Raw genomic sequence first — 16,622 nt, forward strand, 5'->3', positions numbered from 1 at the left:
GAATTTGAACTTACTTTGAACTCACTACATGGATAATATATTAGGGTAAGCTGTCTAAAAGAAAACAGCTTTACATGTAGCCAGTATAGTGCACTTAACTTTATTACGTGGTGCACTTAACTTTATTACAACCCATCTACGTAATTTGGTCTTTCCCGCGCAAAGTTAAATAGAGATTGACGTCACGTCACGTATGAGGTTGAATATTCAATCGCAGCGCAAAATGTTCGACTCCGTTCTAAATCAAATGAAGCTTTTTACTGACACTTTATGGCGTATTTGTGTTGTGCAATTTTTAAGCGAAATCATTTAAGCACCGACAGACGCTTAATTAATGTAACAGCCGACGAGTCACCGTAAATTGCTTTCTACCTTTTAGCAAAGCTTGAGGTAGGCAGCGTTGGTATCTCGTAATGTTGATAAACTCGGATGATATTGATGACTTTCGGCGAGCAATTTCTCGCCGATTCCCGGGAGATTACGGTCTACTATGTGAGTTTGATTTCATTCTTGATATTATTTCACTCCTGAAACTTTAAAATATAATCTTTCTTTAATTTTGGAACCAGCGTGAAAGAGGTTATAAACCCAGCTGCCAGTTTTTGTAAATGAAATGTCACTCGCATCAACCTCATCCACGTAGCAAAATATTTATTTTCACAAAATGAAACGGCGTAGATGCCATACAATGTCGGGGTCGAAATCTATTGGACTTCAGGGTTTAACTCGATCGATTTCCGATAGATTAAAAGGCAAGATACACAAGCTCACTTAAAAATTAATCTCGGCCAGATGTCTCGTGACAAAGAATAAAAGCTTAACTTGCCAGGTGGCATTCTATAGAGCAGCGGTTCCCAAACGTGTTTCAGCGCGACCCAAATCCGAGTTTAGTGAACATCTCGCAGCCCAAGCTTCAAACAGCGTATTTTAACAGGCAAAAATAACGATTGTATTGATGATATTTTGCAATAGCTAAGTTCGTTTGGGTGTTTCCTTGTTTGGGTCGCGACCCATACTTTGGGGACCCCTATAGTATGGGGGAAGATGGGAGCAGCACTAACGCTATTGAAAGCCGAGATATTGCCAATGCGTACTTGGCCGTGTTGCGTGTAGGTACGTGATAAAGTTAAAAGTACCTTGTGGGAAATCAACGATGCTAGGAATGCACAAAGTGTAACCGCGTGTCAATCTGTGAGGTTTACTGTAATAAATTAAAACTTTTGCTTATACAACGTGGCAGAAATCCAAGCTAACTTCGTCTCATCATATAACACCGTGTAATAGACATGTATTTATTAAAGACCCGGTTGGTTAATGGAAAGATGTGTAATCCAGTAAAACAGGTTTTAGCTACGTTCTGAGTAATACGCGGTACAGGTAAGTGAGGATAAGATCTTGTTAAACGCGGACCACGGTTTATCAAGAGTAGAGACATGCGTCGTTGTTACCTATGCTTTTAAGGATAGATCCTGCACAGCTTTTTGTCGTTGTATTAATTTGAGGCAACGTTGTAATTTTGTACAATATGAACAATTGTTTCAGGATTAAGACAAATTCAAAAGTAAATCGTTTTCTTGTGCAAGAAGGTTTCGGAAATAATTTTTTGCGGGCAAATTCCTGAAAATCTATCCTTAATGCCAAACCAGCATTTTAGTGAAAAAACAACATGTGAACCGGTTCTGTGACGAAGATCAATCTGAAACGCATCCAAGTTAAAACCTCCAGCCGTCATCCTGCCGGAAGATGCCAATGAGAGCCGAGAAAATCACTCGCGATGATGATCGCTTGAAACAGGACAAGAGCTCAAGCAAGTCACGTGGACAGAAAGCGTCCAATAAGATGGGGGGAGATATTCCAAAGAACGCGGTAAAGCATCGGAACTGGGACGTCATGCTGACCCATCTTTGCACCATCGACAAAGCTTTAGACCAAACCAGAATTAAAGAAATGCGCGATAAGGCGACAAGACATAAACGCAGCGGAAACGAAGACAATACTCAAGAAAAAAAGAAAAGCAACGATCGAAAATCGAAATCGCAAAAACATCGCGACCACCCCGACCGAAAAGAAGAGATTTCAGCACAAGTGGCCAATTCAAGATGTTTACATCTTCCGCACGGTGTCGTTCACAGTAAAGAGAGATCTCTAAAGACCTGCAGACTAAAGACGAATGCACGCGTCAGCAAACACCCAGACTTCGTCAAGATCATCAGGAATGGTTTTCATCATCACCCAGGACCCGAGGACTTGTTTCTATCTACAGACAGCGTCAATCACGTCACAGAGAAAAGTGACGTTCCCATGGCGACAAACTCTGTCGGTCTCCAAGGACACCATAAGTTGTCAAACGAGAAAAGAATTTTAGAAAACAAACACTTGCGAAATAGTGAGGGTGGAAGTTGTGAGAAGAACTCACGCTACAAGTCAGAAGGTTCCAAGCCGGAAAAAAACAGGAAGAAAATGAAACGATCAAAAGACCGAAGAAAAGCAGAAAACGACAAAGAAGAAAGCGCAAAAGTTAAATCGAGCAAACAGCGATCGAAGACTTCCATCTACGACAGCGAATACGAGGAAGAGATCCTGCGCAGTAAGGTGAGCATAATGAGCTTCGGTGATCCCGATGTCAGCAATGGCATTCAACAAGAAAGAAAAGATGATGATTGTGAGACCCGTGATACTTTGAGCGAAAATAACTCGTTGAAAAACGAACATGCCAACGAAGATGGTTTTACCGAAAGCATGAAATCAAATCCATCAAAGCATATTTCCGATAAGGGGCAATTTACTTTACTCAACGGTGTGCCCCAATTTTCTCAAACGACTGCCGATAACGTTCATGCAACGACACTTGACGCCAATGACATTTCCGAGGTTTCGCGTCATCCCAGCAAAAATAAAGACCGCACTTCGTCACAGAGCAAAGATTCGAAACCTCGCATCTCTACTTCTTCAGAATCAAGCAACTCTAATTCATCGCATTCAAAAGAGTCTGAGCTCGTGTTAACAGCAGTGGACGAACAAGTAAATTCGATGAAACACAGCGAGAATGATGATAGCGCGGTCACGTCGCGAACAGCCGACAAACCGCTTTCACCTTGTCGCGTTATTACGATCGATTTGGCAAGAGAGCAACATTTAGCTCCAGGTCATAAAAGCAAAAACGCGCAGTTGTCGATCGGCGGAGTAACAAATCATAAGAACCAAGGCAGGGCAGCGCACGCAGGGAAATCGAGTTTGACCAATGATGGACGTGAAATGAAAGAGGAAAATCACCAGCGCAGGCATGTGAAGTCGAGAACTCGAACAAGAGACGGAAAGCAAGCAGACGACAGAGATCTGGTGAAAACAAATAGACAAGAAATGAAGCATCTGACGCGGTCGTCGCCGCCGCATCGGTCAGCGTTTGAAAAAGATTTAGAAAGAGAAAAAGTTGATCGAAAGTCTGAAGGTTATTATTGCTCCGTTGGATCCCACAAAGAAATAAAATTGAAGAAGCAAAGAAGACAGAATAAGAAAAACTTATCTTCAGAGGACGAGCGCTCACAATCTCCTTCAAAATACAAAAGCAGTCATCACTCAAATCGACGCCCTTTGAACAAAACAAACGATTTGTCGAAGACGGACGCGATGCGACCGACAAGTGCTCGTTCCCGCGAAGTCAACAGACGTCATATCACCGACATGATTCCGGAGAGCGGCGAAGTGTGGCCAGAATCGCGCCGAACTGTTAAAACCGTTGTCGACTTCAACGAACATCCTTATCGAGCAACAAAATCAAGCAAACACCACTCGGAGAAAAACAAGAACAAGGTCATCGATGACGTACGAAGCGGTTCGCACTATGGGGACAGTAAACAGCATGAGAGGAAGGTTCCGATTTCAGAAAGCAAGACAGTAAAGAAAGTGGAAGAACAGAGCGATGTTAGGCGACGAAATCGAATGGTTGAAACTTCCAACTGGCACACAATGGCTTATGGCGTCACTACAACAGTTCGAGCTGATAGACGCAGTCGCGATTATCCCAGGAACGGTTGCCACGAGCCTAGAAGCCGTCATCCGAATAGGAAGTCCGTGTCAACGGATTCCTCCTCATCAACCTTTTCATCTTCCTCGACGTCGATCCACTCCTCCCAATCATCCTGTCAATCATCTTCAAAACGATCCTCTTCGGGTGGTCGCCATGACATCCAATACAGTGGTCAAGGTAGGGCCCATGACCTAACACCGACGTCATCATGTGAAAGTAGTAGCTGGAATGACTCCAAGGGATTTAGCTCCAAGTCTAGAAACGTTGGCGCGAAGCCCATTCAACAGAGATCGGCGTCGACGTCATCAACTTTTCAAACGCGCGCAATCGATCGAAAGAAACAGAAGAATCCAAAGATGAGCGGAGAATTGGCAACGATAAAGAGACACGACAAGAAGCAGAGGGGGGAGGAAGATTATTCCTCAAACTCGCCTCAGGAAGAAATTTTCGAAGCTAAATTCCGGAATAGACATTCAAAACGCTCGAACGGGAGCGCACTGGCGGAGGAGGACAGCGGCCACTCCTTGTGGCAGCATCATAGACTTGTGCTGGTCTCACAAAAGCCACAAAAGTTGTCAAAAGACAAACCGACTTCACAGAAGGCGACACAGCTTAAGCAAATCAGCAAAAGGGCTTCCAACAGCGACAAAAGAAACCTCACGATTCGGGATTTATATTCCTTACACAATGTCCTTTCCGACACACAAAATGGAACGGTAAGACAAGACCAATCTTCGTATAAATTTACCGTGCGATAAGGTCGTAGGTAAATAAAGTCAGGGTGTAATTGAAGCAAAGAATGTATCTCAGCGTTGTATAAATCCCGCTTTACCCTTATCGACAGGTCATATCTGGATACCGGCGAAACGATGGCTTGAGGGTTGCCATCAAACGCATATCAAAGGCTGGCACCAACCGCTGGGGCTGGCTCGGGGGAAAGGTCGTTCCACTTGAGTTATCTTTGCTGTGCCAAGTCAACGAGGTTTGTGGAAAAAATACTCAAATGTAGCGATCTGATAGCACGTAAAATACAGCGTAAATGGTCCTGAAACTGCTTGCCACAGCACTGCCGTAAGTTACAAGCTTGTAAATGAACATGTTGTTGCGGAACTGAACAATTTGCAAAACACTTTCAATTGTGATTGGAAAACATGCAACTTGTGTTATGCGTTGCTCAATTAAAAATGTGCCACATTCTTGAGCCGTCCTTGTAATTGTGATGTGAATTGGACAAATACCATCGCGAAGCTTTTTGATGAGAGGTTGTCTTGCGCAGGCGAGGTGTCGAGGAGTGGTTGAGATTGTGGAATGGCACGAAACGACGGAAGCTTTTCTGCTCATTATGGTCCGGCCTCATCCCGCCGTGGATTTGTACGACTACGTCAGCAAACATAAACGAATTAAAGAAACCCTGGCAAGGTACTGTCGTATTTTCATGAACATTTCAACTCGTTTATAAGTACATTTCGTTAATTACGATTAAACTTAATTGCACTTATAATCGAGCCAGAAGAACCCAAACGTATTCCAAAAACCGCTTTTGTCGATCAGAACACTTGAACATTTCAACAAGACTTGTTTTTCTTCGGCGAAAACTGTGTAGGATTAACGCTGGAATCGCTCAAATGTCAATTCATGTTCAATTCGTGTAGTGATTAATACTAAAGAGCAAAGCGCCGGGAAAACGTTAGGAGTGACGGCAAAATGTAAAATGCGATTTAAAATACCCGGTGGTCATTTTATCCAACTTATGCCTAAAAGCGTTTATAGTTTTATCAAATCTAAAATATAATTAGAAACAAGAAGAGACGAGTCACCTGTTATTACCACGCTGCAGAAATAAATCGTGCTGGACCATTACAAGCTACGGCAGGTGATCGTCTAAATTTGTGCGGCTGTAAGTCAAGTATAAATCTACCTCGCAGAAGAGACGGTTTATGCCGAACCTGTACCATGCTGCATGTTTCGTACGTTTGGTTGAAACGATCTCGATACGTTCATGTGGTGATGGATTTGATTAAAGCGTAAAATGTTATAAACAAGTTTGTCTTAAAACATTTTAAAACCGGAGCTAGAGAATATGAATTGAACGATTTAACGGGGCAAGTTACCAATTTTTTTATTTAAGCACTGACAAAATTGTAGCCTGTCACTATGGGCTACGTCTCATTAGAGGCCTTATTATACGCGTCCCCTATAATACGACTTAAATTGGAGTAAAACACGTAATAACTGTTTTAAAGTGAGATCGTATCCTTCACAAAGAGCAAATTGTTTAAGGTATTTACCGTGTTATGACTGGTAATGGACAGGTTGAGCATCCACAAGTCCTGCTTGGCGAAAATATTAATTTTTACACCACTTGCAGGCACATTGTACGCCAACTTGTTACGTCATTACAGCACTGCATCAAAAGCGGTGTTCTGCATCGTGACGTGAAACTGGAGAACGTCCTCCTTAATCCGGAGACGATGGACATCACTCTGATCGACTTGGGATGCGGCGATTACGTTCGGAGCGGGCCTTACAACGGTAAGGCGGTGCAAAGCATCACAAGTGTGGCGGCCCACAAAGTTCATGGACACCAGTTTGGCGAATTCTAAATCGTTTTTCAGAATTTGCCGGAACTCCTGAGTATTACGCCCCGGAGTGGTTCCTGCATAAGCAGTACCACGGGGAGCAGATGACCGTCTGGAGCATCGGGGTTCTTCTCTATTCTCTCCTGTGTGGAGCACTTCCGTTTCGTTCATCGAAGGAAATTAGCGAAAAGTAAGTTAATGCTAAATGTTGGAGTTGTTAGCATATTCATTCAGTTTTGCAAGTTATTTCGCTGATAAAAATCATGTACCGTTGATCATAAAGCTTTATAATCTCGAATGAACTTTCAGTGTTTGCTTATTGATATTAGCCTGGTATTACTAATGATGTTTTAAAATGAACTTGTGACACATATTTTTGCATGAGTATGTTATTTCTGGTTAGACGAGTGGATTTACAAAGTTAAATGAGCGAAATACGACCACGAACACGATCTATTGAGAAAAAGGCGAATAATTCTACGTGTTTATGAGCAGCTAATATAACTCATTGCGGTCCGGTAAATGCCATGGGCTAAAGCAAGATATCATCGAAATAGACATACAAGAAACTTCTGATGACACGATACATGACTCTTACGAGTTATTTCTCGGCTCGCACTCTCAATATGCGCATAAGCAACAAGTAGTGTTATGAATACGCTAGTCAAATCTTTTACGACAACCAAGTAAGCATTTTCCGTAAACCGTAAAAAGCAATGATACTTGGTGTAAAACCTATAACATTTTACACCTTGTCGTGTCGTATTTTTACAACAGACCTATAACTTGCAACATGACATTCGTGAGAAGCTTATGCCGTTAGCCTTTGCCCAGAACATGCAAGGAAGCCCTTCACGGCAAGCAAAGCGTTGCGGTGGATGTTTATACGAGGGTCATGTCGCAACAGTCGCCGGTAACTAAGCTGCTGATGCCCAATCATATCTTTCAATAACAAATTGATGCTGTCGCCGAAGGCAAACCGAGTGTCTTGGCAAGCTCAACTTCCTCGTAGTTAAAATGATCCTAAAGGTGGCAATTACACAAATATACACGGCAACACACCTAATTTCCAGCAAAATTTATTTAAGTATTCAACAGCCCGCACCACTTCAAGTGAGCTATCAGGCAGTTACGGCGGGATAATTCGAATTAATTTGCATGTGATATCCAATGTGGTTGTTCCGCAAAACTGACTGACATTATTTTTTCTCTTGGGAAGGGAAGCGACCAAGTTTCCGAGTGACATTTCAAAGGGAGCGCGCGACCTAGTGGCCAACTTGCTTCAGAAGAACCCAAAGGAGCGAATTGGACTCAACTCGATTCTTTCTCATTTCTGGTTCGCAAAATCGGAGCGAACAAAAAATAACTCGACTTGAGTTCTGTATTTCGTTTTCCTACGTATTTTATCACTAAGACTGTGATTTGAAATTGGCAGTTATTCAACAAACATTTCTTGGTTTGTTAAATCATAATCCTCAAAGTGGATGATTTTATGAACTTGTTTTTCCATTCGCTAATCACAATAACTCTCTCTGCTCTTTGATTGAACCTGGATTCCTTACGCAAAGCTTCTTTAACGTGTCATTTACATCACTGTTAAATGTATGAACCCAGATTAACAAGTGTCCCTTTTTCTTCACTTTTAAGTTGCACGAAAGACTTTTCGAGTACATTGCACAATTAACATATCCATTGATAAGATAATGTTGTATTAAGGTGATCAGTTCTTCTTAGACAAGATGGGAAAGTAAATGTTGCGGCCATACCTATATTAGTCAGTTGGTAAAGTCCGGAAACTTGGTAAATTGTCGTCGTTTGCTTGTTGTGGTTAAGTTGACCTTCCTTTTGCTCATTCCCTGTGAAACTTTAACTTCTTTCAGGTCTTTAAGTTGTGTCAAATTTCACGTGATTGCAAATAAAAGTGACCGTGAAGAAATAGGAATTTATGCTAAATGCGCCCTGGGGATAAAGGTCTTGGTGTTGTGACCGATGATGTCTTGGTGTTTTACAACTTCATTGCATATGCGCGGTCATGCTAAATGGTGAATGATATCAACTTTAAAATAAGACTTGCGCTTTAGGCTATAGCAACCTTGTTACAAGACTTTTAAGTTCTTAAACGCACGAAATTTATTGAAAACCGAGTATCCACAATTCTGTATCACTCGCAGTTGCTACATCATACAGCTAGATACAGTAAAATTGGAAAATGGCGAGTGAAATCGTAGTATTTAGTGCTTGGTTTACCGACCGAAATGAAATTTTCTGTGAATCATCATCTCAAAAAGTTTAACTACATCCAACCAGATGCAGTTTAAAGCAAGAAACATTATAAATAGCGTTGAATAAACGCAAAACTAACCTTTTTAATCTCTAATCTGTTGTTTATCCATTAAATACGGACGCTAAAAGGAGTGGATTAAGGTTTAGTCCAAGCTGTATCTTAGCAACAACCGTTTTCAAGACGCCAATGTTACCAAATTACGCAAATCTGCTGGTAAAATTAAGTATCTTGTATGTTGAAACCTGCAAGTTGACGGTTACTTTGCAGAACTGGAAAAATATTTCAATCCAATTGGACATTTCGGAAAATCTGAAGCTTACAATCGCAAGCTGTCACTTAATCTTTACGGTTTGTGATGTCTTCTGCTAAACAAACAACCCAGTGTAAAAATTTATCACAGGCTATAGATTATAGAATAACAAATGAAGTTGGTTAAAAAATGATATTTACCACCACCTAGCGATAATATTTTCGCTTTTGGAGCAGTCAAGTGTGGCGCTCGCATAAAGTACCAGGGTTAATTTACTGTCAATGAAATTTGTCAACTCGAAGCAAAGTTTGCTTTTGCTGCCATTAAGCTATAAATTATTGGACTAAGTAACAAGTCATCAGCACTTGATTTCATTTACAGAAAATTCGGCAGCATTTGTCAGAGTGATGTGCGCAGAATACTCAACAAATTTAGGTCTGAGAATATTCACGTACTAGGCCACTAGGTGTCAAAAACAGGCCGATAAAAGTTAAACAAACGAAGTATGTTAAAACAAGCACATTTCAAAGTAAGAAAGTAGAAAGGGCGCGAGGAACTACACGTTGTTCAAGAAATGATTAAAGTCGCGTCACACATTTCATTTTTGCAGGAATTTTGAATTGCAATAAAAGTATATTTCAACTCATTTTCAGATATCTAATGATCATCTTTGATGATTCAAGTAATTTCGGCACAATTTTATAAACTTTACATTCCAACTTGCAAGTCAGAAAGACACAATCTCACTAACGTTATACGATCATGACCTCAATTTACTTAGCTGAGCAACTTGCGAATTACGCATGGAGTTGCAAAAACGTGAAAAGAGAGTTTAGTCACGTGACGTATGTGTGCGTGAGGGTTCTGGTTTATATCTCAATTTAAAAAGAAGCATCGGACCAAGCGCTACTTGCTATAAACAAGGCCTTAGATAAGAAATTCATTGTGTTGGCTGGAAGGGTTTATGCTCTGCAGGTTTTTAGCGCAAAAGTAACGACAATAATGGTTTAGTATCTACGGATGGAACATTTTGCTTTAAAATTACTTTGCGTTTTCATTTATCCGTGCGGCCTTCTTTAACTTACTTTGATTAGTACTTACTGGAGTGAGAACGTTCTGCTTTCCAGATATTATTATTGTTCCGTTTAACTTACATCAAGCGTTTGAAATAGAAGTTTTGTTGGCGTTCCCTTATTTTATTGAAGTCCATGCTGGGAAGGACACTCAGCTTTCACTAAGAGTCAGAGCATTCAGTTGTCATGCTTTCAATTGTCGTTATGCACCACAGGGGTGTTCGAGATAGTGTAAGGTCCTAAACATGTTAGTTTTCAATACAATATGAATCACTCGCGGTTATTTTGCAAAAATTTGGTGTTATTTCATAATGAAGCCATTTCACTCTGCCTAAGATATATTCAAGACAACTGAAACTTATTTCACAACAATGACCGCGTACATCGCTTTTTAAATTCTGCGTATAATGAATTCAATGATTCATGGCTATAGTATAGTAGTAGTAGTAAGCGATCATGAGAGAATTAATTCACTCGCTGATATGTGAGCAGGCAAACAACTAGATGACTCCCTTGGTAAGAGCAGTCATGAAAGAAACTATTACAATGAGTGATAGCTAGTATAATATGGAAGATCTCTTGGGAGGTGAAAAAACATTCTTTTGAAAAGCGAATCGGCAGACTTATAGCGGAGATACGGATTAGGCTGCAATTGCGTACACAGCCGCAGAAAATTGCTTTAAAAATCAGGCTTGTTCGGATATCAGTGCCAGCTAATCAAAGGTAATTTCCAAAGGGCGCGCTCAGAGAGTGCGATGGGAAACTCAACCGGAAAAATTAAGTAAGCATTTGTCGGGTCCTATTATGGCAACTATAGGCAACGTGGTCTCAGCTGCCGATGACCTAATCATCAGACAAACCTGCCTACTTCTACAGGCGTAATGCAGACTCGTAACGTAAATAAGCCGCTAAAGCAACAGTCAGCCCTGTACGCAGTTACGATATTAGCAAAGAATGACGGTGTTGAAACATCGCTACGGCAGTTGCTGTCTCACATAAGCTGGTACAAATTTCTTCCTATGTTGTAATAAACGAGCAGCAGCTGATAGTAGAAACATGTCAGCGCTTTCGTTATCACTCGGCAAATTCCCGTCTGCCCAGTTTGTTTGATAAGTTTAGACTCGCTTACAGACCTGAACTGCTTTGAAAGTGAAATTGACGATTAAGGAGGGAGGCAGGTTGGCTTAACTCTATAGCAGGCATGTGCAACCTTTTTCACTGGAGGGCCAAATACAAAATTTTGAATGACAACGCGGGCCACATGATTTTTTCAGAAAAAATTAGTATCGTAAAACGACTTTCCTATGCAGTTTATGTAGTTAAGAAATAGATTTAATGCAGTCCACGACACACCTGTGCGACAATTTATTGAAAAACTGTGGCTAGTATGAAGTATGAAGATGGCTAGTATGAAGTTCTAACATTTTGCTGAGCACCACGCGGGCCGCACGGAACAACCTGGCGGGCCGCAGTGCGGCCCGCGGGCCACTGGTTGCACATGTCTGCTCTATAGCAACTCGCAAAGGGTTTCTTTACTACGCGGTAGGATTGACGTCGTGTAAGCCAGCTTGGTGGTCAGCTGTAAACATTATTAGATCCAGTCAGCAAAAACGTTTACAAATACTTAAAGATTTATTGCATAGATATCGTTGCAAGTTTAATCAAACAAATTTTGAAATGTTTTAATCACTGCGAAATGGCAGCATCAGCTGGTAACAAAGGTAACAAGTTTAGATTTGAGCTCTGTGGTTGAGCCATGAGCAAAATGCTGATCAAAACGTGGAGCAGCCAAGATATCCAACAATGCTAAAACACACAACGCAACACGTTCACTACGATGACGCAAAATAGTACTGGCTAGTACTGCTAGTAGTACTAGTAGTAGTAGTAGTAGTAGTAGTAATAGTAGTACTGCTAGTAGTACAGGCTAGTACTGCTAGCTAGTACAGGTATAATACTTGTTTTTCTAGGATTTAAAACTAACGAAGGACATAGGAAATATATCAATGTAAATTAGATGTCGATATGTCTCTGCTTTCGCAAATCGACACAAGCGCATCGGTTCAGCAACCTGCGCAACTTCTCAACTTGGTTTACCTCACCTTGCAAGAGCCGTCAACTGAAGCGCAACATGGTTTCATGTCGAATCATCTTCAATTCAACCAGCATGACTCTGTAGATCGCCAGAATAACGAAGTAAGTAAGTCGTTAGTCGCAGGACGAAGTAAGTCGTTTGCAAATTTTACAGTTGCACTTTATCTGTTGACTCTTTCTTGAGATTTTAGGCAAACAATAGAGTAATAGTTGGACAGCAGTTATAATTAATTTCAAGCCAATTACTGTCCAACTGAGAGGACGAAACCACTAACTTCAGACCGAATGAAATCATTTGTGAAAAATGAATTAACCCATTTCTGTTTATTATGCTCATGTTGTAACTTCTTGTTAACTCATTACGTCGTGTTTGTTAAAGGAATTTCAGTTCAATCCAATCCATCACTAGTAGATGTATTTATCGCGCTCCTTTAAGAACTAAGTAGAAATGGAGAAATGAGAGCCAATTTCCAGTGGTTTAGGATTTCTAAATCGTAGTTTCCTGTAATAGGATTGGTCGCGGTGGTTCCACGACATATGGCCGCGGGAAAATGACCGCGAACAAACTCACCGGGGTCAACTGAACGTGACGTAAATTGACCGCGAACAAACTGACTGTGATGTAAATTGACCGCGAACAAACTAACCGGGAACAGACTTACCGGAATGAAAATTGACCGGGAGGTAAATTGACCGTGGGAGTCCTGACGTACAGCTTCAATCTGACAATTTACTTAACTAAAGTGTCCATTGTTATTGCAATGAGTCCATTGTTACTACATGAGATAGGCTACAACACATTGTTTCATAATCTCATCAAACAACTCGTCTAGACCGGGAAAATGCATGTAACAATAGGAAATCTATGAATAAAGGTGAAAAACCCGTAGGGTCACCCTACACCCTATAAGGGGCCAAAAAACTCTACGAGTGGCAACCTTGACTGCAATACACATACTAAATTGGATAGTGACTAGATAGCGACTAGATAGTGAATTAGAATTTTGACCTTTTGACGGCCAATTTGTCGCCGGTTAATTTGATCGCCGGCCAATTTATCGACGGTTAATTTTATCGCCGGCCAGTTTACGTCACGGTTAATTTGATCGCCGGCCAATTTGTTGCCGGTCAGTTGTCCACAACCAGTTGTCGCCGGCGAGTTTGTTCACGGCCATATGTCGTGATCCCGGTCGCGGTGTCGGTAATTCCCGAAGGAACGTAGCGACTTCTGCTGTTCATTTATTACAAGTAAAGCGCCATTGAACGGCAACGTTACAAAGATCAAGTCTCGTTTGTTAGAGTTCAAAATGTGCCATGACTAGGACCGTTTCATAAGCAACCAACGGCAATCAACGCCCTGAGCAGTGATACTCGGCGGTTACAAGCTTGACTTACGGCTAACCGCTTTCTTAGCGGGAGATTAGATTAGTGTAGCCACTTTATGCTTCTGATAAGAATAGCTACATATCGGCTCCTTTATTTACAAACTTTCGCTTCCGCGTAAGCCAAGTTCCTAGATAGACGGCATTGTGGGTTCAGTATCGTTCTCATTGTTTGCTGTTCAGTGTGACGATCACCATAAAAGACAAACAGAGGCGCTATTGCGAGTAAACCGAAACAGGTTCACTCTTGAAATACTTTGCACAAACAACGTCCAATAATGATTGTGTATGTCCCAGGCTTCTTCCCCATATTCGCCCATGTGCTGGGTTCCCGGTTTTCCTTTCATTCAACCGAACATTGCCGGGACTCCATCGTCGGAAACATTTTCGAGTTTATCATCCAGGTAGCTAAATCACTTTCGTCAATCATCATCGCGATTGTTACCAATTACATTAAAACGCTTCATACCTGTTACAGTTTCCCTGTTTTTGTTAGATATGAAATGGTTGGATTGTTAATTAAACTTTGTCATAATATTCTCATTGCATGTGAAACGATGCATAGCCTACTCAGCATCCACTCAACAATCTTTCTAAACTAATAAAATTAAAAATGCGGAAATAATATTCTCACTTTCAGTAAAACTCTTTTGTATGTGCATGGCGTTCAACTTCATCTACATGACGTCATCTGTGACGTAACAGTCCAGAGTCATCTTCTCCTTTTGGCAGCATCGGAGAGCTTCTAGAAGGCTTCGTCGATCTTTCTTTGGGTTTCTCACCTCCCTGTACAAAACCACCACCAGCAAATTACCTGTGTCATCTCTGCTTTACAAAGGGTCACTTCATTAGAGACTGCCCTCATGTAAGTTCGATGGAACTAACCTAACCAGGTGTTACCGAACAATATACATTGTTACGTTGCTGTTGGCAATATTTTCCCTTATATCAGGGTTTCCCAACCTGGATTCACAGCTTTCTAGTTTATCAATCGGGTTTTGTTACGAAATAAATAAATTTTCCTGAAGCCCTATTGTTCTATGAATTCCTATTGTTTCGTAACGGTACGATCTTAATACAGGTCATGTCAGCAGAGAGAGTTACTTCTCATAAGCGTTATAGATATTAGATCAAATGGTTGCTTATAACCGTTACTTCTCTCACAGCTTCATAGTCATTCTATGAAGGTACTGGCGGTAATGCAGGCAGGTGTGCAGCGTAACTGCAAGCATGCTGCATGCACGTAATGCGGTGTAAAATAATGCAGGTAATGGTAATGTATACTCTTCTTCTGAATGAAGTAAGATTCGATCAAATTAGCTGTTCTGCAAGAAGCGGTACGTGTTGACTATACAGGTTGCCCAAGTGGTGCGAGATTGTAAAAGGTTTGGGAACCCCTGACCTTATATAAACCTATTGTTTATTGTCAGGCAAAACCAAAAGGAGAGGGTTTGACGCCTTACCAAGGCAAAAAGAGATGCTTCGGAGAATACAAATGTCCCAAGTGCAAACGAAAGTGGATGAGTGGAAACAGCTGGGCTAACATGGGCCAAGATTGTATCAAATGTCATATCAACGTCTACCCCCACAAACAGGTGATGTTCTTTATGTCGTAATTTAAACTGATAGACGAAACGTACGTTGATGGCGTCTCGATAAATCAGTAGAAACGGTTTGTTTGTTTTATGCGTGTTATCTGCATTTTGTTTGCGAACTCTTTGTTGCAACTGGGAGTAAAATTTACAGAGGCCACTTGAAAAACCCGATGGATTGGACGTCTCAGACCAAAGCAAGGAACATCCGCAACATCTCTGTGAAAAGTGCAAAGCTCTTGGCTACTATTGTCGCCACATTTTGTAAGGTTGCCGCTATCTCACCGAAAAACTCGTGCGTTCAAAGCTAGTTTTCACAGTTTCTTCTTAACCCAACTTACATGTTATAACATAGCAACCTAAACCTAACCTAAATCTACCTTTTAAATTAAATCTAAATTTAATAAACCCACAATAGGTTAAATAGACTTTTCAAATAGCCCTTCTCCTAACCTAACCGCCAATCTTTAACAACAGGCTATGTAACCTACATACGGTGAAATGGTCACTTTGATTTTGTAAAGTCCATTCATTCCCGTATAGTTGTTATATGCTGCAACGCCTGAAGCAGTGCAGATGAATGCATGAAATCATGTACAGTAGTCTACAGCCACGATCCTGTCCAGAACAGGTGCATGTAAATAGTGGCGTTCGGTTTAGTGTTGCCACCAATTTCTTCAAAGGGTTGTTTGAGGTTCTTTCCAAGCCTTGTATGTCTTACAATAAGTGCCACCTTCCCTTGTGTAGAATCCCATAGCCTATATATTTCTGGCAATTTAGCACAATCATCATTCATCTTAAATGTTGACCTTGAACTTATGCAGATTTGATACGAAAACTTTTAGCACATTACTTTAACTTGTATATAAAGGAAAGAATATTTTTATTCCGGAGACCAAGTACTTGATATATATCTTGTGCCTTGCATGAAACTTTCTGTTCTTGTTACACGTTGCACCACCAAAAACCATTACCTTAGCTTTGTTTGTGTGTGATTGTATATTTTGGCAAGCAATATATTTTGTATGTATAAGTTGATGATTATTACTGCACGTAACATTATTCATGTTTTTAATATTTGAATGAATGTTTATCTGGAAAGGATGAAGTCATATAATGATTTTACACGTTTTGGTTCATTACTTTCTTCTCAATACAAACGGAAAATCGTGTGTCGCGTTTTCAATTGTCTGAAATCGTTGTGATCGCTGAAGACTTTCTGTCAAAATATTACTGCTCTAGCGACATCAGTGGACAAGGCTTGCAAGTATAAGAAAACAGTCGCTCGTGTCTGATTCGATCGCTCCAGGCGAATTAACTTAAACAGCACTGGATGTTACA

The 16,622-nt window shown here is 40.9% G+C and overlaps 2 protein-coding genes across 3 annotated transcripts; both read left to right on the forward strand.

Moving 5' to 3' along the window:
- On the forward strand, positions 1-8,542 carry LOC143452846 (uncharacterized). Its single transcript, XM_076953984.1, has 6 exons — positions 1-4,743; positions 4,872-5,009; positions 5,304-5,446; positions 6,396-6,559; positions 6,643-6,796; positions 7,826-8,542. Exons 1-6 carry the CDS (start codon positions 1,744-1,746, stop codon positions 7,980-7,982), a joined length of 3,756 nt encoding a protein of 1,251 aa, XP_076810099.1. The 5' UTR covers positions 1-1,743; the 3' UTR covers positions 7,983-8,542.
- A 3,643-nt stretch (positions 8,543-12,185) lies between these two features.
- On the forward strand, positions 12,186-16,453 carry LOC143444334 (zinc finger CCHC domain-containing protein 24-like). Of its 2 annotated transcripts, none has more exons than XM_076943528.1 (5): positions 12,186-12,409; positions 13,987-14,093; positions 14,395-14,554; positions 15,120-15,284; positions 15,436-16,453. In XM_076943528.1, the coding sequence occupies exons 1-5, from the start codon at positions 12,239-12,241 to the stop codon at positions 15,547-15,549; spliced, it is 717 nt and encodes a 238-aa protein (XP_076799643.1). In that variant the 5' UTR covers positions 12,186-12,238; the 3' UTR covers positions 15,550-16,453. The 2 variants fall into 2 exon arrangements, with proteins under 2 accessions (XP_076799643.1, XP_076799644.1); XM_076943529.1 differs by having other exon boundaries at positions 14,422-14,554.
- The last annotated feature ends 169 nt before the right edge of the window (positions 16,454-16,622 follow it).

The sequence above is a fragment of the Clavelina lepadiformis genome, chromosome 1 (genome assembly GCF_947623445.1).
Source record: "Clavelina lepadiformis chromosome 1, kaClaLepa1.1, whole genome shotgun sequence".
Lineage (NCBI taxonomy): Eukaryota > Metazoa > Chordata > Ascidiacea > Aplousobranchia > Clavelinidae > Clavelina > Clavelina lepadiformis.